We start from the raw sequence: 24,355 nt of genomic DNA, 5'->3' as shown, positions 1-24,355 counted from the left end.
TCTTTAAAAAGAATGGATTTGTTACAATGAATTGGATTTCCCAATATTGTTTATATAATTATATCCTAATTCAAAGAGCTTCAAAGTCCAACATTTTTCATCTTCTCAGTCATAAAACCCCAAGAATAGTACAGAGTCTTCATATAGTTACCAATTACAGCTGTGAATAACTAATTCCTATATTTCCCCTCCAGAAGTTCAATGTTGGCTATAGTCCATGCAGCCCTGAGAATACTTCTCGTTCTAATTATGTAGAAGCAAGACTCTAGTATTTGTAAAAGTCAGAGGAGGTTTGCTGACAACTGCAGCAGCCTGGATTATGATGGAGCTATGCTGTACTCCCACTTTCATTTAATATTAATAACTCGAGAAAAATCCTGCAGGGGAATAGAGGTTTTCTCTCTCATTCTTTAACACCTTCACCATCACCTTTTTTAATTAAAGATGTGCAGTGAAGTTCACCCAAATGTGACGAGATCACACAATAGAATAGCCATTAACAGTGTGAGTGCAGTCTGCTGGCATACGCCATATGCTTCACAACTTCACACACACATTTTGGTTTTGGGTGAATCTTCGATTAAACAAACTTTTCTGCCTCCTGAAATTATTTTGATGAAAAACACTCATTCATTGAAATCAATCATTCTATTTTTCAAGAATAGATCATATGTTTTTCCTGTGTTTAAAGGTTATACTTGCAATTATGTGGCTTGTCCCCACACAAAATTTGTAACTGTCCCCCTAATAAATGTATGAGGAAGAATTCATGGAATATAACATTAAAATCATGTTAAAATCACAAACAATATTAAATTAACTTTTGATTCAAGCTACACTATGTAACTTTTGGCCCTCTAGCAGTTAAAAAATAAAACTGCATGTGTCTTGCGGAAGAACATTGTTTTGGTAATTATGTAAGTTGTGCTTCGGCTCTGCTCCTCTGCATGGATGAATGTGGTTCGAGGCATCTATGTACACTGGATACAGAACGTCTTATCAGAGCCAATTTACAAATAAATAACGAAAGAAAGGAAATACGGATATCTGAAAACATGTCATCTGAGCTAATAAGTGCTTTATCTCATGCTGTTGTTTTGACTTATTGGAAACATTGATGTTTTGAAATAAATGACGTTACTAAAGTTAGGCAACGTTTGTTAACATTAGACATAATGATGGCTAGTCTGATAAGGTCAAACGTTGTAAAGTTTTATAACTGCAGGATATTCTGGCCAAATAGACCACGATAGTAACTCATTTATAGATTGTCATTGTACCAACCAGTGGTCAACATCATTTCAAGACTCAAATGTCCTTGGAAAGTCTAGGACTAAAGGAATTATTTATATAAATTATTGCTGTTATAAAGAGCTAGCAAGTGAAAAGTTCTGTGACGATTACAGTATAATTATTGTATTTAATTGTGATTACACAACTATACATAAACCATATCAATAAAATATCTTACCTGATGAGTAAGAAAAAAAGCCATCTCTGTATCGCTTCTAAATCCTTTCAGTTCTCGGAGTTGTCGCCACCTCTGGAAAAACTAAGCCGATGTTGATTGGGGTTTTATTCCGGTCTCTGTCGCTTTCCATTTTTGCTTGTAGACTACTCTGTTCGGGGATTCTTTGTTTTTACAAAGTGAAGGTTTGCCGTTTTGAATGATCATTGATGCATTTTTCTCGTTCTTTTTGACAACAAACTTTCAGCTTCACACGACTCCAGCACCATACACTCGCTACTGTATCCCAAGCTTATTTTCTCTGTGTACGGATATGACGTCAACAAACACAGGGGAATGACGTGTGTATGAAATCTGTCCCAACAGCTCTAAAATATTTATAATATAAAATCATTATTATAGGTTTACCAAAGTGTATTTGGGTAAAGACATGGTTTGGAAGATGGATTTTTGTTGCACTCTCTAATTCAAAAAATTTTGTTATTTTTTAACAAAAATAAAAGTTACATAGTGTAGCTTTAAAAACATTATATTTTCAATGTATATATATATATATATATATATATATATATATATATATATATATATATATATATATATATATAAATACAGTTGAAGTCAGAATTTTACATACACTTAGTCATTAAAACTTTTTTTTTTATCCAATCCACAGATTTAATATTAGCTAACTATAGTTTTGGCAAGTCGTTTAGGACATCTACATAATGTGTGACACAAGTAATTGACAGATTGTTTCACTTTTAATTGACTATATCACAATTTTAGTAGGTCAGAAGTTTACATACACTAAATTAACAGTGCCTTTAAGAAGCTTGGACAATTCCAGAAAATTATGTCATGCCTTTAGACAATTCGCCAATTAGCTTCTGATAAGAGGTGTACTGAATTGGAGGTGTACCTGTGGATGTATTTTAATGCCTACCTTCAAACTCTTTGCTTGACATCAAGGGAAAATCAAAATAAATCAGCCAATACCTCAGAAAAGATTTCTGGTTCATCATTTGGAGCAATTTCCAAATTCCTGGAGGTACCATGTTCTGTACAAACAATAGTACGCAAGTATAAACACCATGGGACCCCGCAGCAGTCATATCGCTCAGGAAGGTCTCCTAGAGATGAAAGTAGTTTGGTGCGAAAAGTGCAAATAAATCTCAGAACAATGGTAAAGGACCTTGTGAAGATGCTGGAGGATACAGGTAGACAAGTATCTATATCCACAATAAAATGAGTTCTATATTGATATAACCTAAAAGGCTGCTCAGCAAGGAAGAAGCCACTTCTCCAAAACCACCATAAAAAAGCCAGACTACAGTTTGCATGTGCACATGGGGACAAAGATATTACTTTTTGGAGAAATGTCCTCTGGTCTGATGAAACAAAAGATAACTGTTTGGCCATAATGAACATTGTTATGTTTGGAGGAAAAAGGGTGAGGCTTGCAAGACGAAGAACACCATCCCAACCATGAAGCATGGGGTGGCAGCATCATGTTGTGGGGGTGCTTTACTGCAGGAGGGACTGGAGCACTTCACAAAATAGATGGCATCATGAGGAAGGAAAATTATGTGGATATATTGAAGCAACATCTCAAGACATCAGCCAGGAAGTTAAAGGGTAACTAAACCCCTGCTCAGAGTCTGACTCCACCCACTAGCAATATTTGAAAAATGCTGGAAAAGTGGGCAGAACCCATCGGGGATAGAGGGGACGAAACGAGGGCTGGGCTGAGCGGGGGAGGCGTGCACCTGAGACCCGTAGTGACGGATTAATTGACAGCTGCTTTCAGACTCTAAAATGGAGAGTGACTGGAGCGGTAATTTTCTCCAGGAGTATTACTATTATGTTATTATTATTCCTCACACGGTCGCAAGACGACATGTCATGAATCTGATGAGTTTTATCGAGTTGATGTCAATAGCGCGCGCTCTGTAGGCATATTCATATTTTGCCGCTATGTGAAAAAAATCCAGCAAATGCGCCGGCGCGTTTGTCTACCCCAGAGGATTAACTTTAGCCTAACCATAAATTGTGATTGAAATATATATGATCACTCACCTCAAGACGCCGCTGCGGTGGTGGAGTCCAAGCAGGAGGAGCAGCGTTTGGCACTGCGTCGCTTTTCAGCGCGAGCTGTTTGGAGAAGCCCATTTCCACCTCCATTGCGTTGGAGAAGCAATCCCGCGTAAAATGCAGTTTTCACACTCCTACAGCTCTAGGCGGGAACTCGCAGTCTTCCAGGCCAAGGAATGCAACCACTGGCGCCTAATTTCCAAGTCTGCTGGAAAGCTATACAGTCCAGCAGTGCTGTTGCAACCAGCAACACTACACCTACTTACCATCCTGACCACTGTACTAAATACAGATAATCTACGCTAACTTGAAGCTATCCTAACTGACGCAATACTATGCTACTAACTAACTATGCTTCTAACAATACTACACTAACAATATGCTAATTAACTACCTACACTACACTAAATAATCTAAATAACTATATAAATGCTATGCTAAATAGATGCTAAAATACTCTATCCTGATCGTTTTCAATACTCGCAATTCCAACTCCTGACTCGCTACAGTGGTTTTGATGAAACGAGATGGTTTTTATACTGCCATGGGCGTGGTAGCACATACCAAGGGCGTGGTGAGCTGGAACCTGCTTACGTCAGCTGTCACCGGTTACGTCACGAAGTACCGCAAACAGCCAATATGAAAATTCAACTGCAGTAGCCACCGTTCAACCTGAAGAGGGCAGCACTCAGACGTTTTTACACCATATATTGTAGAATTAAAACACTTTATACACAAATGTCAAAAAAATTACTTGAATCAATGACCAGTACTAATAAAGCCCCATTCTTACAGATCATTAACTAAAAAAAGTTGGTTTAGGGTTTAGTTACGCTTTAAAGCTTGGTCGTAAATGGGTCTTCCAAATGGACGATGACCCCAAGCATACCTCCAAAGTTGTGGCAAAATGGCATAAGTACAACAAAGTCAAGGTATTAGAGTGGCATCACAAAGCCCTGTAATAGGATAGGAAATTTGAGGGCAGCACTGAAAAAGCATGTGTGAGCATGGAGGCCTACAAACCTGTAACCTGCACAAGAAGAGACAGTCACAATGTTGAATAAAACTGCTTTTATTTGCAGAGATGGAAAAAGTACAAAAGGGCAAATCCAGAGAAGAGTAGTCAAGGGGAGCGTAAGGTCGAAGCCGCGGAATCAGAATATATATATGGACGTAACAAGCGAGTTGAAAAGACAGGGGAAGCTAGGGGAACACTAGAGCTGGCAAAGCGAAGGGGTAATCTAAACAATAACCAACAAGTGTGGAGAGAAAGGGCAGCGTATATATAGGGGAAAACGAACAGTGCAGGTGAAACTAATAATCTAGCGATGGGAGCGAGTGCGGGTGAAACTAATACTCTGGTGATTGGGAGCGAGCGTGAGAGCTAGAGGGGGCGGGGTGAACTTGAGGATCAGAGTTTGTTACAAAACCTGACTCAGTTACACCAGTTCTGTTTGGAGGAATGGGCCAAAATTCCAGAAACTTATTTTGAGAAGGTTGTGGAAGGCTACCCAAAACGTTTCACCAAAGTATTTAAGGGCAATGCTTCCAAATACTAACAAAGTGTATGTAAACTTCTGACCCACTGGGAATGTGATGACTGATGATGTGATAATGTGATGAAGAGTTCATGACTGCAAATTCTAGGTAAAGGGGGACTACTTTGAAGATGCTAAAATATAACACTCTTTTGATTTTTGATTTTGTTTAGTCATAACATAATCCATTTATGTTATTCCATAGATGTGATGACATTACTATTAATATAAAATAAAGAATAAAGAATAAAGAATGAGTAAGTGACCCTTAACTTTTGAATGGTAGTGTATATGAGTGACATTTTAAGATTTTTACGATCTTATTGTAGCTTTACTAAATATCATTACCAAACTGGTCAGTATTTGAGCATTTTAATTCAAATTAAAACAGCTCATTTATTTTTATATTTGTATATTTGTAAGACTTACATTTTCCTTCCTATTTCTACAGACTCTAATTCTGTTAGACTGCTTCACATTGACATCGGGAACCTGATTTCATATCCTCTGATGAAGACATCAAACAAGGGACACTTTGATGTGAGCGCTGATCGATTACATTCAGCTTCATTACAATCATCTGTCACAACAAGTGATATCTCTGAAGTCAATAGCTCTGTTCCAAAAACTAGTGAGCTGTCTATATTGGTAGCATTTAAGATGTGGTGGTCCAGACGTAAAGCCTGTATCAAAAGGTAGGCAAAAACATTTTGCGTTCAGTCCAAATTCTAGAGTGGCACAGTATGTATGCCTCAAGGCAAGACCATGATGAGCATGATGATCTTAGTGCAAAAATATTGTATAAGAAACTGAAAAGTGTTAATAAAAATAGTTCAATCGAATTACACATTGGACTTTTTTACCCAATATTTTTGTGTACTGTGTATATTTTTATGCTCATTAAAGTATGGCATTGCTAAGCAACATACTAACTGCAAATTCTACTGGAATCTATTATTGAGTCTCCTGTTCCATGCAATTCATGTTGGGAATCCTATTTGTGAGGCACACTGAGTTGCTGCCTTTAAAGAGTGTTTCAAGATCAGTCACTTATGAAGTTTTACCTCAGTTAGGATGCAGTCTTAGAAGGCATCTGTCTATAAAGACAGAAGAGACAAGGCAGCTCACTAGGTTTGGGAACAGATGGAATGTTAGCAATTGGAAAACAGACATATACTGTACACATATGCACACCCAGTGAAACAAGATGTAAACAACAGTCCTGAAAAAATAAATACAGGGCAATTACAGAGATCAAAATTTTACCCTTAAACAGGTCTGACAGCAAGCCTATGGACCACCCACAGTCTGTCCATTGAAATTATTAACATGGCTAAAACTAAACATGTTCTTATGTTAAAAAAAAAAAAAAAAAAAACATATATATATGATGGTTTGCTTTACTATTGTAACATCATTTGTGGTACATGTACCATGATTTTTAAAACCAAGGTTCTTACCACAGAAAATGGTTACATGGTAAATGCAGGTTTTCTACAGTGAAACAATGGTACATTTTCGTTGCATTTCGCATGTTTATTTTTTGGGTGGAAACCATGGATTTAAAAACATGGTGTTACAATTACTTTAATTACCATGTTTTTTTGTAGAATGATAATGAATTTTATTAAAATAGTTTTGGTTTTCTTGTACTATTATTACAAGGTTATCAAAAATACTCTAGTTGAACTATAGTTAACGGATTTAAACCATCTTATATTTGTCGTTACCATGGTTTTACTAAAAATATCTTTTATATTAATCATACAAATAATTGATAACATCAATGAAATCTCATTGTTAACAATTTTGGTTCCCCTTCTGTCACTTAGTTGATGCTGTGTCCAATGAAGTGACACAAGGGGTCATCCTTGGGAGCCTCGCGTACCTCTGAACTTGAGAAAGGCCAATGAGAAATTGGCAGACAGAATTTGCATGTCCCAACCCTGAATATACGGATATAAGGGGAAGCGGCCATGCGTCTGTCAGTCAGTTCACAATAGTGAACTTTACCACTATTCAACTCACCTGTTGGCAAGAAGCAATGCTGTTGGATCTTACGGCGCATTTCCAGCGGCATCTCTCTCTCTGCACACTGAAATCTCGTTTCTCAACGCCCCTGTCTCTCAGCTTGGCCTCTTCGGCGACACCGTCGACGTCTTTGCCCAGCAGTCTTCAGAGGTAAGGAGGCAGATGGAAGAGATCTCGCACATCATGCCACGGGGCTGCCCCAGCACGATCCGCGCACCGTCTGCCCACCGAGGATGTCCCTTTGCGTCCAAGCAACAGGCAGCTTCGCCTCAACCCGGGCCCAGCTCTCAGCCCCAGCGTCGAGCACCTCACAGGCGGCGCATGCCCCCCATCTCCAGGACTTCCTCTAGGACCCGGAAGACTCCTAAGCACTCCTGAGACAGAAGACCCAAGGAGTCAGACGTTTGATCCGGAGCTGGAAACAAGAACAGCAGGAAAATCCTTGTTTTTCCACACTGTTAATAAAAGAACGATTTCCCCACTTCCTGGGTTATCCAGGTGTATGCCGTTCTCACGGTGCCCTGGCTCCAAAATCCTACAGTCCCGGCTCCCCGGACGCAGTCACCTCGCCTCCGGACCAGCGACTGCTCAGCCATGGCAGGCCAGCGATGACGAGTTCCGAAGATGCCTTTCCAGGACCTCTTCCTCAGTCTAACATGCCCCCTGCCGGGTGCGTGGAGGTAAGTGCTTTGAGTCTTTTCTCAGAACCCAAGGCTCGGGACGCTCTTCTGCCTCCCGATGCATTATAACCTGCTCCCCCCCGCCGCAAAGCCCCACCCAGTGCGTCAAAAGCGATCGTCCCTCTAGTGACCCTATCGTGGAGTCTGGACACGTGGCTTTCCCTCTCCGACCCATTGCATTGGTTGATCAGGACCATCCGACTCGGCTTCGCGATTCAATTCGCCCAGCTCCCACCTTGTTTCAGCGGTATTAGCTCCACCTCCATATGCGGCGAAAAAGCCAGCGCTTTACAGGCAGATCATGATCTCTGCTTCTCAAGGATTCGATAGAGCCCGTCCCTCCAGACGAGATGAAAAAGGGTTTCTACAGCCCTTACTTCATCATACCTAAGAAAGGCGGTGGGTTGCAACCAATCTTGGACTTGCGAGTTCTCAACAGGGCCTTAAACAATCTCCCGTTCAAAATGATCACACAGAGACGGATTCTAGCCTGCATTCAGCAGCTAGATTCACGGCGGTAGACATGAAGGACGTGTACTTCCACGTCTCCATCTTGCCTCGACACCGACCCTATCTACTGTTCGTAGTACCGTAGGTCCTCCCCTTCGGCCTGTCCCTGTCCCCTCGCGTCTTTACGAAGGTCGCAGAGGCAGCTCTTGCCCTGTTAAGGGAAGTGTGCATCTGCATTCTCAACTAGTCATCAAGGACTGGCTGATTTTAGCACACTCTCGAGAGTTGCTGTGCATGCACAGGTATTTAGTGCCCAGGCACCTTAGCCGTCTAGGGCTTCGGGTCAACTGGGAAAAGAGCAAGCTCTCCCCAGTCAGAGCATCTCTTTTCTCGGCATGGAGTTAGACTCTGTCTCAACGATTGCGCGCCTCACAAGCGAGCATGCACAGTCTGTGCTGAACTGCCCGATGTCATTCAGACGGAGGACAGCGGTTCCACTGAAACACTTTCAGAGGCTCCTGGGGTATATGGCTTCCTCAGCGGCAGTCATGCCACTCGGGTTGATGCATATAAGGCCGCTTCAGCACTGGCTTCAGACTTGAGCCCCGAGTTGCGCACAAGTTGTAGCTATCACGCCACTCTGCCGCCACTTATTCAGCCCTTGGACAGACCTTGTGTTTCTATGGGCAGGAGTTCCCCTACAGCAAGTGTCCAGATGTGTCATGATCACCACAGAAGCCTCCAAACTGGGCCCACCACAACACAGTGGACGGTAAGTACCTAGGGAAGCACGACCTAATCATCAGGTTCCTCAGAGGTGCCCGGAGGCTGAATCCTCTCAGGCCATGCCTCTTACCTTCATGGGATCTCTCCCCGGTCCTCCTGAGCCTTCGGGGAGCCCCCATTGATCTGAAAGCCCTTTCCTTGAAGACAGCCCTCCTTATTGCGCTCACCTCCATCAAGAGGGTTGGGGACCTGCAAGCATTTTCTGTCAGCAACACTTGTCTTGAGTTCAGTCCGGCAGATTCTCACATCATCTTGAGATGTACGCTTTCATCCCCAGTCGAGTTCACAAAGTTGTGGACCCTGATTGTCCTTCCTCCCTAGCCCTATGGTTCGCAAATTCAGCTGAGGAATTTTCCCCACGAAGGGGTCTAATATGCCCTGTGCTGGGATAGGTGCTCCACAGGTGCAGATATCTCCAGTAACCCCTGTGATGTATATTCCGCAGTACGGTCATCCTGTTGGAGGACCCGCATCTGCCTTGGGCAGAGCTCTCTCTGCCCCCAGTCGCTGTGTTTGTAGAGTCCCCCCCCCTTTCATGGTGGGACCTACCACCGCACCTCTTCCATGTGCGGCTGCTGAGCCCAAGTGTCGTATTCCCACATGTTGACCTTCCCTTTTGGACAGGATGTGGTCTCCGCGGGGTCTTTTCCCCCTGAAAGAATAGGAAAGTAAAGAACACATTCCACCGATGCGTATGATAGCGTTAGATGGACCCAGCCGAATCTAATACTCTGAGGAGAGAAAAACATAGAGAGAAAATGCCACGGCTGGCGTGGCCTGCTCCCATGCTAGTTACATTGCTCCCCCCGTCAGGGATGTGGGGAACTACATGACATTCGTACAGACTGATGCTCCTGCTTTTATGCATGCAGCAGCTTGCTTGCACCTGCATCAGCAGTTCACATAACATGGTTCAGCTGTTGTGGCGTTTTTCTATAGGGACCCCTAGTGTCACTACATCGACACAACCTCGAGTAAGTGACAGAAGGGGAATGTCATAGTTACTGTCGTAACCGCCGCTCCCTGATGGAGGGAACAAGACATTTTGTCCCTCTTGCCACAACACTGTTCTAGCCGCTGAAATGGCCAGACCTTGTCTCCGCTCCTCAGCACAAAACCTGAATGGAGTGGGCATTCCAGCCCCTTTTATACCCGTATGTCCGGGGGAGTGGCATCCAAATTCAAAAGAATGGGAGGTGTACAAGGCTCTCAAGAGTGACCCCTAGTGTCACTACATCAACACAACGTCTTGTTCCCTCCATCAGGGAATGGAGGTTACGACAGTAACCATGATGTTATTCTTGTGTATCTTTTTGTAAATAAAATTATTTTTTTTATAATTTGTTGTGTTGATACTACAGTAAGAGGCTCTAAAAGGTTTGGCAGAATTTCACAAAATCTTTAAGATTATTCAGATGACCAACTCCCTCCAATTTACATGTTTCTAATTTATGTTATACTGTTAAGGTCAAATTTCTTAGCAGGTGCCCCGGGCTAAACAGAGGGAGGGGCAATCTGACATTTATACATACACTTACACCTTAAGTGATGTGTGATCACCACATACTTTTGTGTCTTGGGTGAGGTCCACTATACAATCGGATTGCCATGTGATTATCCCTACAGCATATAGTGAGGGAAAGCAATACCTATTGCAAGGGAACACAAAACTATTGCGAATGTATGCAAAGCCTATTGCGTATTATTAACTATTATAAACCTGCATCAATACAACATGATAAAAGAAAATGAACTGTGGTTGGTTGCTTTTACATGTGGGTCAAACAAACTTTTCCTGTCTTTTTATGCATTTCTTGGCCAGAATAAGCTGTGATGTGTACCAGATTGTCTGGAAACATGAGACTAATAGACCATTTACCCATTAAAGTCAAAAGTTCTGGTTTCAACAGACATGAAACCAGAATAGCATTATATTGATTAGTTTTGTATTGAGTAATATGTAAAAACAGGTCAACAGCACATTATAACTTAATGCTGTTTATACAGTGTGATGCAAAATGATGCTTTCACACTTGACAGAGAACATCAGGAACAGTACACAAGTTTTACAACTTTCTGTCTGCTACTTGCATTAAAAAAAAAGGTATTATTCGAGAAAGACTGCAAGGCCAATGAATGTCACATAACAAGCTGTCATAACAAACACAACTAAAAAAAAGCTCATCATAAATATATTTTTCATTTTAGAGGCAGACACAACTGCTAATGATTACAGATGAATTCACAGAGACCGTCAAGGAAACTTATGAATAAATGACAGAATTATGGATAGGTAAATTAGACAGCAAATAAACTGATAAATCTAATAAATGAAAATTCATGATTCTCATGTTGAACATGTGTTTACAAAAGCTCAAATTATTCAAGGTATCGGGAACATTTTTCTTTTCAGCTTCCCACAATCCCTCATAAATGTCACCAAAATGGCAGAATTAGCAATGACAGTACTTGCCTGCTAAAGAGAACGAATGTGTGTGTCAGTGTAATTAATTCAAAGACATGACAAAGAGTTTGTAGGACAATTTGAAATACCTCTCGTCCCTGTTACTGCTCATTTGGGAACAGTTGCCCCAAAACCATAGGAATGAGAACATTTCAGTATGCATCAAAAGAACAAGATAAAGCAGCCACTGAAGATTGGCCATATAATTTTACTGGAAGCATTATAATATAAAAGCTAATGACAATGTTTCGAATGGACATTACAATCATCACAGAACTCCAGTATGGATCATTATGATCTAATGTTCTCTGGTGTCATTATTACCACACTTGAAAGCCTTTGGCTCCAATCTTCTCATATTATGCTTTCATCAAAGGATAATATTGGTAATTTTCAATGTCCCACTCTATATGAAAAAAACACATATATATACAAAATAAATAGAAATTTGCTTTTTTGGTAATACAAAAGTGATGACATTGATATGTTATTTTTTACATATCCTATGCAAGTGTGAACACAAGCGTTTCAAGCTACACAAGCTCAATTACATACAATGCTGCATTCTGAAATGTATCACATCTAGGGCTGTCAATCGCTTATATTTTTTAACTGAATGTATTACATTATATGCTGATTAATTATTCAAATTAATTGCATATCAAATATAAATATTTGCCACAAAATAGAAAACATGTACAACTGGATTGTGCTGATTGCCCACTGCTGACTGCAACTTGCAAAAACATGGTAATACATGCTTGAATTGATCCTATGGTAGTGTAATTTTTTCAAAGTGCAATTTTGTACATAATTGTACTGAATTAATGCGTTAAATCGAAAGCCAGTGTGAACACAACATACTATAAAAATTAGTGCAAGTACGTGTTGTATTCTCAGTCGTAATCAACCAATATGGGTTTTTTAATGGCAATGCCGATGCCGATATCCAGAGTGCAGGGTGGCCGATAGGCAGAACCAATACCGATATATCACTCAATTTAATAGAGTAAATAACAAAAATACAAATTGCTAAAAAATATACTCTTATTTAGCACTATATTTACTAAATTTCACCAAAAACTTGAACTTTGTAAAAACAATCTAAAAAAAATTATATTGTATTTTAAATGGTAGACAGCAGTCTCTTCTGATTTCAGTTTAGTCAAAAAAAAAGTTTACTAAGTTATTTGCCCATGAAGAAATTGATAACATATTAGGAAAAAGGTCATAAACACACCAGCTCGCATGCAAATATATTCTATGTATTGGGTATACAGTATAATCAAGTTTCCCAGAGGCCTAGGCTCCAAAAGAGTTCTCAGTCTGGGAATGAGTTCTTAATACTGCCTTCTTTTATTTCAGATTGATGTTTTATGAATTCCCTAATTTGGAAACACTGTATAAAGAGGCTGAAACAAGAAACTGAGTTGGCCATTTACTGTAACTAGTGGTGTTTGTTAGGGCAAGCAATACTATTACTATTGCTCATCCTTGAATTGAACCCCTTAAGTATTAAATATCAGCATATTACAGTAACTCATCCCACAACATGCATACTACGCATATGAATGATACCTCAAATCATGTGACTTGTGTAACATTTCTAAGCAATATAGATTCAGAATTTTTGAAAGATGGATTTGAGTCATATCTAGGGACCTGAATATCAACAGAGATTTGGGGCACTTGAGCCAGTAAGTAAACACTTAACAACTACCCATTGCAAAGTAGCATTAACCTAGCAATGCTCTAGCAACCAATCATAACACCCTAAAAACCATTTAGAAACACACAAAAAATTCTCAGAAGTAGGAATGCACATTATATTGGTGGCTGATATATTAATGGCAGATAAAAGTAAATATTGTATTGTCACATCGATAGTATAATAACATCTGTATTTTCCCTGATAATCTGTAAAGTTTTGTGGGATTTTTTTTAGGTGTTATTTTATAAAGGGTTAAAAGGGCAAATGTAAAATTCAAGACTATAGGTATCCTTATCGTAACTGTAATTTATTCATTTATATCCTATCGGCTCAGATATTTCACATAAGTGGATTCTCACATACACCCTTAGTAACCACCTAGCAATATTCTAGCAAAGACTAGCAAAATCTTAGCCACCACATAGCAACACAATAAAAACACCTAAAATGTCTTAGCAACAGCATAGCAACCTTGCCAACCACCAAAAACACCCAAACAACCACATGGAAACACACTTAAAATTCTCAGAAGTAGGAATGCACGATAGGCCTGTTTCAGCAGCTGATATATTATTGGATGATAACAAGGAAAATCTAAATATTATTACCATGCCAATAGTGGAATTACCACTAATATTTTCACAAATAACTTGTAATGATTTATTTGGCTCATTTTACAAAACACATAATGTACAAGTATTGGTTATCGTTGTCCAAATCGGCGACAATGAGTTTTGAGTTATCTATTATTTGTCTCTGCCCAGAAAATCCATATAGGTGGAAACTAACTTACACCCTTAGTAACAACCTAGCAATATCCTAGCAACCACCCAGAATACCCGAGCAATTACATAGCAATGCAATTGAAAAGCACTCAAAATGCCTTGGTAATCACAAACAACACTCTAGCAACCGCATGGCAATGTGCTTAAACAGTAAGAATGCTATAGCACACACCAAGAAATGTCCTAGAAACCACCTAGAATATACTAGGAACCACATAGCAATGTGATTAAAATATAACACCAGAGCAATCACATAGCAATGCCCTAGCAACCACCCACAACACCCTAGAATCAGCACAACAACATACAAAAACAGTCAGAATGTACCGAAACCACCAAGCAAAATCTAAGCAACCACCCAGAATACCCAAGCTGGCAAACACAGAGTAATGCAATTAGAACCCCCACACAGAATGCCAAGGCAACCACATAGCAACACATTGGCAATCATTCACAAAACCCTAACAACCGCATAGCAATGTCCTAAAATTCTGAATTGTAGCAACCACCCAGAATACCAAAGCAACCACATAACAACATGATTAAAATACACTCAGAACACCTTAGCAACCACCTAGCAATTTCCTGGCAACCACCTAGAATACCCTAGCAACCTCATAAGATAAAAACAAGATGCCTTTGAAATAACATAACAGTACCCTGGCACCCACCCACAACACCCAGCAACCACACAACAATGTGCTAGAAAAAGTTTGTATTCTACAGCACCAATCAAGCAATATCCTAGCAACCACATAGCAATGCCTTGGCAACCACCCACAACAGCTTAGCAACCGCATGGCAAAGTGCTAAAAAAGTGAATACTACAGCAATCGCATAGCAATGCTCTAGTAACCTCCCAGAACACCTTAGCAACCAATGCCTTGAAGGATATATATTTTTATAAAATATTCGAAACATATAATACTCTTGCAGTGAAGCCGCTCAACAACCACATCACACCAGTCATCTAACAGATTCCAATTCATAGCAACACACAGAAGCATCCAGGGTCAATGCCCTCCTCAAGGGCATGTTGACTGATCTACCACCAGGCCAAAGAAAACGTGAGCCTGAACCCCCAAGATCCCCCCACAGTTACCCAATAGCTGTCCCTCAACCATTCAAGACCCATCCCACAGTCCCCCACAGGAGAAAAAATGAATAAAAATAAAATAAAAAATTATGCAGTTAATTCCATCCCCCACCCCCAAGAACCCCTAATGCACCAACAACCAAGAAAATGAACTAAAGAAAAAAAAAATAGAAAAAACAAGCAACAATATATAAAAAATTAAAATAAATAAAACTTTTCATTTAGTTTTATTTAACATTTTTCCCCCTTTTTTTATTTAATAATTTTAGCTGAAAAGCATGAAGTCTCGAATCTTGCATTGTTTTCTATATATAATTTCATACACCCTATACCATGGAATCGGTACATCAAAAATCTCTTCCCACTTATTTTGCAATCTGTATGGCACAGTTGTCAACATCCTGGTCCTCAAATGAAACTGGAATACTTTCTTATTTATGCTATTGAAGGAAAATCTTTATGGATTTAATAAAAAAAGGAAATCATTGTCTTTATAACCTACAATTAAGACATTATTGCTATTATCGTAAAAAGAATTGACAGACTGGGACATATTGGACATTGGCACTGTCTGTATTGTATATCCTAAATCAAAGCTGTTTTATTGAAGAAACTGCTAAACAGGTTTTCAGTTTCTCTTTCCCCTTCCTGTTTCCATTCTCTTTCTTTCTGTCTCTGCATGTGATGCTTAAATTTAGCTGTCGCAATCTGTACAGTTGCAGATGGCATGTTTAACAGTGTCACCTCATTTTCACAGATGATTTCTCGTCACATTTCCTTCAAACCTCTCCCCATCTCACGCTTCATTTTCTATCAGTGCAGGGGCAGTAAAAAAATCAAAACAAACAAAGCAACTTACAAACAGACACCATATTTTGATTGCAAAGCAATTATAATTATCTTCTCAATGGTTTCTAATGTTGTCACTCAAGAACATTTACCTCTCTCTAAAATCGCCATTTCTCACTAAAAATGTATTCCTTTTGGTTGCTTCGTCACTGCAAATCACATTCAGCATGGACTCCTGTTAAGAACAATGACTTGGACCCAATGTCTGCCACACCAACACCTGATAATGTCTGTTGGCGTAATTTTCTCTCAGTAATTACCAATTGCCAATTTGAAACTCATGGTCACTGACCCTACACGTTTGAGAGGTGAGAGCATAGCACTTTCACAAATCCAGCTGCGTGACCAGAAAGCATGTGCACATTTGGTCAAAGGTGTAATGTCCATGATGCCCCAGAGGTCTTTGGCTTATGGCTCTAAATCTCAATGACATGGCTGGGGCCAGACACCTTTATCAAGGATGAATCCAATCTTGCTTCAGATGAGTATCTCATAACAAGCTGTCAGTCACATATAGGGCTTTGTTCAGACATGCAGCAAAAATCCAATGTTTGCTGCATTCAACTCATATCGGTTTAGTTGTTTGTAGTCTAAACAGCAAAAAGGACATGAAATAAAAACTATTCCAAACTCAATCCAAACAACATCCATATGTGGTTTAAAATCTAATTAAATTCAGATTAAGACTGTGTCCTTATTAATCCATTTTCATTTTTGGAAGTTTGTGGAAGTGGAGCGCTCTTTTGAAACCATTCTGGGATGAGAGCCAAAAACTTGAAATAAATTGTTTCCACTGTTTTCAAACAAAAACATATAGTGCATATGGCCTAAAATGTGATTGTTTTGAATGCACTTAGGTCTGAATAGTCAGACTGGATTTTAAGTAGTTTTCTCAAGGTGTTTCTCAAGGTGTTTTTCGATCCATTTCCTTGTGGGGCACACGGCGAGTGCCCACTGTGCCCGCCCAGAGCTATGTAAAGGTGTTCTCTGACATTTGACCAAATCTTCACTAAATTTGTTAGCCCACACGGTATGTCTTCAAGAGGCCATAGATTTTCACCCTGTGAAATTTGTGGTCTCTGGAACCTCTGGGCACGCTGCCAGCATTAATCCTACAAGCAATTTATTCTATTCATTTCTATAGGTGGACACCCCTCAGAAAGCTCCAAATGACTCCAATTTGAAATATATGTGTTCTCAGGGTCCTCTGAGACAGTTTGTAAAGTTTAAAGCCTGTATGAACATGTTAAGTGCTTAATTGGCTGACCTGTGAATGTAAAGTGACTTTTCTTGATTTTTGGACACTTAGAGTTTTAATATGTTCTTTCTAAGTGCCCAACGATGAAGCATTGGAAGCTTAGCACCAAATATGAGGTTATTTTCACGAAGTCACACAGGAAGTGCCCATGTGCGATCTATTTCAAGGCCTCCAAATAGGTGGTCCATGGAAAGTAATTTTTCATGCAAAATTTTAATTTTCACGACTTGTGGTTTAGATGAATGTGTTCAATGGGAAGTCCTGAGCACCGTGCATGTGGTTTAATCCCAAAATTCATCCTAATAATTATAAATGATCTAATGAATGTACTGTTGCATTCTGGTCTCTCAGGCAGTCTGTCTCATAGGCTTCTATGGCAGAGAGTACGGTGGCCCAGTAGTGCACAACACAACGAAATTCAAAAAGCAAACATAAGTTCACAACACAACGGAAACAAGCCACAACACAACGCAAAAAAGCCGCAACACAACGGAAATAAGTCACAACACAACGAAATAGCCACAACATAACGAAATAGCCACAACACAACGGAACAGCCACAACACAACGGAAATGATCCTGACCACTAGGGGGCAGCGTCGGCACTAAAAAGCCGATATTTCCTCAGGAGATTTTATTTTAAAATTATTATATAGGCCTAAAGGCGCACACATTCATTCTGACTGTCTGATCAGCCTCACATTCTGTTCCTGTCAATCATACACAAGGTGTCAACCAATTACACGGCATGAGGTAGGGGCCGAGCCATCACACACTCACACACACACACACACACACACACACACACACACACACACACAGGATCAAACTCGGAGGAGAGGAGAGGAAAAACACATGTGAAAACAAAGCAAAAGCAGGAAAATGAGTCGGACGCATAGCAGCATTTGGAACCACTTTAATGATGTGGACAATGTTAAAGCACAGTGTAGAATTTGCCAAAAAAAAATATCGCATAAAGCCGGTTCTACGCACAACCTACACCGGCATATGCGAACTGTGCACCCAACTGTGAAGCTAGCGGAGCTTCGAGAAACAGCTTTTTCTTTAATATGGGTTCTGATTGTATTTTTTTTGAATGTTGTTTCTATACATTAAAAAGTTCTAATGCAAATGCTTAATAGTATTATTTTTTCATAACAAATCAATGCATTTTTAAAGAAATTGTGAGACATTGCGAGTATGATTTCATTTAATAATTGAATTAGAATTGTTTTCACACCTATCATAGAGAAAACATTTTTTTTTTAAAGAGCCGTTTGTGAGCCAAAACAGCCGGCTCTTTTCAGTGAGCTGAGTCAAACGAGCCGACTCACGAAAAAGAGCCGGATTGCCCATCACTAATCCAGACCGCCAGCGATAACGCATGGGAGATTGAGAGCAATTTACCGTTTCCGGAGACCAGCATTTCCGTTGTGTTGTGGCTATTCCGTTGTGTTGTGGCTATTCCGTTGTGTTGTTGTGTTGTGGCTATTTCGTTGTGTTGTGGCTTGTTTCCGTTGTGTTGCGGCTTTTTTGCGTTGTGTTGTGGCTTGTTTCCATTGTGTTGCGGCTTTTTTGCGTTGCGTTGTGGCTTGTTTCCGTTGTGTTGTGAACTTATGTTTGCTTTTTGAATTTCGTTGTGTTGTGCACTACTGGGCCACCGTAAGGAGAGAGATCTATGAAACATAATAAAAAATAGTTTTTTGCAACCTAGGCCTAGTATTGTTAGTATGTCTTCAAGGGGTATCTGTCGTGTCAGCATGTGAAATTTGGGTTCACAATGACCTCGGGTTGCGATGCCAGGGTGTATCCCATAAGCAATCTATTCCATTCATTTCCATCAGTGTTTCATAGACACCTCTCAAAAAGGTCCAAATGACACAAATGTAATATTTATAGCTTTTGAGGGCCCCCTTAGACAGTGTGCAAAGTTAAAGCCTGTATGATCTTGTTAAGTGCATTATTGGCTTGTGAACTTAAAGTGACAGTTATTTTTCTAGAATATTTTTCTTGATTTTCTTTTCTAAGTACTTCCCAAACTTTGAGGGACACGGCTTTACAATTCAAACCATTAGTTTATTTATGTATTTTACTTTTCTTTTTATTAGACTACAACAAAAGTGCAGTGCTCGTACCATAAGCTATATAACAGAGCTGTCAACTCTGGAAACTTCAACGACCTTTATATTTTTGACGAACAGAATGTTTTCTTTCAAAAGAAAACTTCTTTCATCTTCTCTGATTTCATGAAAAATTATCGGAATGAAATTACCTGTTACTGACCGATTCCCAGCATTTAAAAATAACATTTTCACTCTGGAACAACTAAAAATAAGTTCTGCAGAAACTCTAGTTTTTTCTGTTTTCGTTTCCATTCTTTGAATCATTTTTGTCCCTGCATAATGTCCTGAGTGCTATACATGATGTTTTATTGATAATATTATAGGAATTTTAGCTCATTATTGGTTAAAAGGGGAATAATGATCTAATCTCTAGGGAATTTAACAGACTATATATAATGATATGTTGAACTTTCATCTTTATAATTCTGAGAGGAATATTACCTTGTGGCCAATTAAATAATATCCTAAATTTAGTGTAAACACTGTTTATAACAAGTAACAGGATCAGACAGTTTAAGACATTAACTACATGAGCATGAAGAACAAGACAATTCTCTTTGAATACAAACGATTCTAAACCTAATACATATATTAATCTAGTGCACACACACACACACACACACACACACACACACACACACACACACACACACACACACACACACACAAACACACAATTTGAATGGTAAAGAAAACAAGATTTGGACAACTGGAAATGCAGAATATTAAGTTATGGCAATGTATGAAATTTTTACAAACCATGACATAATGAACCATCAGTCTATCTGTTTCACCTTCGTATTAGCCTGCAATAGCATTATCAAGTTTTATCTAATACACCAGATTAGCGAGAGATGGAAATACTGTACATGGTTACTTGGTCAGTTGATGAGTTGTTTCTTTCGTTGTGTAGGCGCTGGGAGTTGAGCCAAAGATGACATAAGGGTTCAGAGAAGTAAATGAGGAATGATGAGTAAAGAGACGAATGAGCTGGGTTTCATTCACAGACAGGTTGATGCGGCATTCAAGGGCCGAAGGCTGTTGCGGCGAAGTAAACTACTATCAAGAAAGACTTTGCGGAAATGCATGTACTATGTTTTCAGCATCGACTCATCTCAGCTCAATGGTTCGTTCAGTGTCATGAGGTTTTAACCTTTCTGACTGGGCACAAACTAGAAGACTTCTGACCAGTCTGAAATGAACTTGACCATGGGGCATAAACAGCTTTTCCTACCTCAAGTTAATTAGCATATCATTCCCTTGTTACATACTTTTCCTTAGTTTCTTGCTCTGACTAAATGTTTTTTAATCCTAAACTTTGATAGCAACAATACAATGCAAGTTACAGAATTTTACCCAACATCAACATTCTGGAAATTAACTATTGACCTCATAGTTGCCAAACATGAGGGTACTAATAATACAATTCCAATGTAATAACATTCATGATAAGCGAGTAAAAGAGTAATACGAATAAATCATATGGTTAAGGCAAGGATAACATCACATGTGATATTCTGACAATATCTAAGGTAGATATAGACATAGGAGAAAGACAAGAACAATGTTAGTTCCATATGTTTAAAAGGGGTCAAATGTTAGTATACCCAGTCTTGGGAATTTCACAGCTTCATATCTCACTCTCTTGAGTGTACTTCTAGAAGGAGGGGGACCTACCCTCCTTTGTTCCTAGACTGAGAGCTTCCTAATAGGATACCAGATTAAAAATTATAATGGCTACTCCATTAATAAAATAGATTATATCTTGGATGATCCCATGTGCAGTATGGAACAAGGTCCATGATCAATTTGATATTTATGTGACTATATGACTCCCCCTAAACAGAAAACACCTTTTAAAACCTAAAAATAGACCGTCCACGAACAGACTATATTTATAAATGGTATAGATTGGACATGGGATTTCCACATCTCCAGACTGAGACAACTTAGAGACTTCAAAACTGTACTCACGTGCTCTCTTCAGTCTCCTCTATCTATGGTGTGAATTTCAAGAAGATCCGAGAAAGTCAAAAAAAAATTTCAAAAAAACTCTATGGGAGTGAAATTTAGAGGTGTGAGTTTAAGGGTAGCCAGTTGGTACATGATGTGTAAACCTCACTCCCCTAAACCTAACTTCCATCCAGGTCACAGCACCACTGTAACCGGTCCTGTTGGACCTGCTCCAAACGGGACTCAAACCAGCGTCTCCTGCATGGGAGTTGCGTGCGCTAACAAGGAGGCAAAAGTCTACAGCCTCAAGCGTCAGTCGCTAGTTCGCCTCTTGAGGCCAGAGGAGTGAAGTTTGCACACACTGCCCAGCACGTACCAGCTGGCTACCGTTACACTAGTGACAAAGTTCTATACATGTGTATCAGAGTCTAAGTCTGAGAAAGAACTATTTCATAGCAAATTCATTCATAATAAAATCCTCAATGGAAATGGTTGCTGCAAATCTCTGTCAGTGGGAACTGACAATAATTGCATGGTGTTTTCTTGTGCACTTCCAAAAATCTAATAAAATCATTGAACTGAGAATTTTTGTGTTAGTATGAGTTTCTTTCATGTGCGAGTGTGTGAAAGACTATCTTCTCACCTCCTCCGCTGTCCTTTTCCTCCTCCTCAATGCTGCTTTTGATAGTATCATACTCCTCGTCAATGTTCTGGTTGCCACGAATTTGACTGAGCACACGTCGAGCCTTCTGTGTAAGGCCCTTCTGAATGAGCCAGCGGGGGCTTTCTGGGAGGAAGAGGAACCCGAGGAACTGCAGCAAAGCTGGGACCACTGACAGACCCAACATATATCTACACAGATGAAAAAGAAGCATATTAGGGTGTGAAGAGTTCAGCCTGGTCTCAAGAAAATTATGTTACATGTGGGGCAGTTCCAAGTGAGTAAAAGTTAGTTAAATGTTCTCCCAAACAAAAGGTTAATGTTCTATACGGTTTTAAATCAACAAAACCCACATCCCTACCTTTAAACCTAAATGTAACCGATATAGTGCAATAAAATAAAAATATAATAATAAAATGTGATGTGAAAAACACAATTGTTGAATAATTTTGTGGTGCGTCTATGACACTTTCGGGCTCACATGTCAACTCGTGTTCTCCTCAGAACTCTTTCCCTGTTCCTTTGCATCGTAAATGCAGTGCTATATCAGGTGAGCTACTGTGTGCTGTATGTGCTATAGTGAAATTGTTTTGATGTCATAAGATAGCATTGTATTAGGAACAGAGCGAAAAGTAAGGATACTTCTCATTTTCAAAATTGTGCATTATCGTTTCCTCGCTCCTCTGTTCTCGAGTCTGAAACTCATCAAACTATGGCATTTGTAGTAAAACCATAGTAACCAATCGAATTAATGACCAAATCATCGGCAAATCGGTTTAAACATGAAAATGCCAATATGAAAAAACAATTTTTAAATAAGATATATTATTGGACTGATAGTTAGCCAATAAGCTCTCTTAGCACGGTAGTTTATTAGATAGCGTTAGCCACTCTTAGGGGCATTTCATTATGGATTGTAATGCTGCAGTGCTTAATTTCATTTTTGAGGAAGGACAATGGAAAAAGGTCAACTTTATGCTGGTATCAATGGCAATCTCTAAACTAGTTACAACCTTGGTCAATTTGCCTGATAGCTAAGTTAGAATAGTTTCCACCATTTGACTTTAGACAATGATTGCTAGTCATATCAGATAATGTCAGCATTGCCTAACTTTTGTAACATTATTTATTTTAAAACAAGTTTTTTCAATGAGTCAGAACAACAGCAGAAGATGTGCTACTTACCTGCTAATCAGACAGTTAAATTTTATGGATATACAGATATCCATCTTTTTCTTTATTTCATTATTTATTTAAAAACATTTTAGAGGAGGGGGCGTGATTTGTAAGTGACATTCGCTCTGATAAGTTGATCACCTGTAACCATGGTTACACCGGTTCAAACCATCAGATTCATCCATGCAGAAGAGCAGGGTCATAGTCCGACTGACGTAATTACCAAAACAGTGTTCCCATGCAAGTAACTTGCAGTTCTATTCTTCAACCTCTAGAGGGCCAAAAGTTAAATAGCTTTGAAAACAGACTGCGATCAGCTCTTCTGTTAGCGTTTCAGTCAGCATTCTGTAAGCATGTGGCGCCTCTAGCGGTCTGGATGGCATTTTCCATTACCCATTACACCACTATAGAATTTAAAAGGGCGTTTTGCTCCTTTTGCTCCTTTTGTAACTTTTTATTTTTAATTGATGTGGTTGATATTTCTGTAGAATTGCCCTTCATAATATGTTGGCATAATATGAATTTGTGACCTCTATTATATACAGTACAAACATGTGAGTTCTGTTGTTTTGAACTGCTAAAACAGAATTGCAAAAAAAAAGTTTTGCACCTCTTTGTACATTTTTAAAACAGTGATCTGATCAAAAAATAAGGTAAGTGGCAAAATATCTGCATCAGTATCGGCAAATAGGTATTTGTTAAAATCATATCGTCCAAATATTTTCATTTCGGTGCATCCCTAATTGTGATGCATCATGATAATCATAATTGAATCGCGATAGAGATCCAGTGTTTCTGTAAGAGATGTGATGTTGTTGAAATGATTGTATGGTGCCTATGCATTTAATCATCTGTAAACAAATAAATGTTCTCTTGTGTACTAGTTTATTTTTGAGACAAAAACTGATTGTTGAGGGTGCTAGTATCATGAACTAAAAAATTATTTCTGATTATGCTAATTTGCTGACTCATTTCTAGAAATAACCACAACAGAATGTAATGTTACTTTAAAGACAATTAAAGGATCAGTAAAATGTCCACCAATCCATTCAGTCGACAAGATAATGGCATAGACGGATCATTGTAGGACATTTCTGCATAAATAAATTCATTTTCACTTCTTTAGCAGATCTTATCTCCAGCTAGAACAATGGCTGCACATGGTGAGGGGGATATTTTACAGCTGCTCTGGTTTATTGTGTATTGTTCTGAAGGTGTATTGTGTAAGGCTACAT

General features: G+C 39.2%; 1 protein-coding gene across 1 annotated transcript in view; it reads right to left on the bottom strand.

The window, feature by feature from the left end:
* LOC127638671 (proton myo-inositol cotransporter) overlaps positions 1–24,355 on the bottom strand; it is a 126,438-nt gene that overhangs the window by 78,061 nt on the left and 24,022 nt on the right. The window contains exon 3 of the mRNA XM_052120291.1: positions 21,927–22,135. Coding sequence (XP_051976251.1) covers positions 21,927–22,135 — 209 coding nt within the window. The remainder of the gene's footprint in view (positions 1–21,926; positions 22,136–24,355) is intronic.

Source organism: Xyrauchen texanus, chromosome 47 (genome assembly GCF_025860055.1).
Source record: "Xyrauchen texanus isolate HMW12.3.18 chromosome 47, RBS_HiC_50CHRs, whole genome shotgun sequence".
NCBI classification, from domain to species: Eukaryota; Metazoa; Chordata; class Actinopteri; order Cypriniformes; family Catostomidae; genus Xyrauchen; species Xyrauchen texanus.
This window is presented reverse-complemented; position numbering and strand designations above follow the sequence as displayed.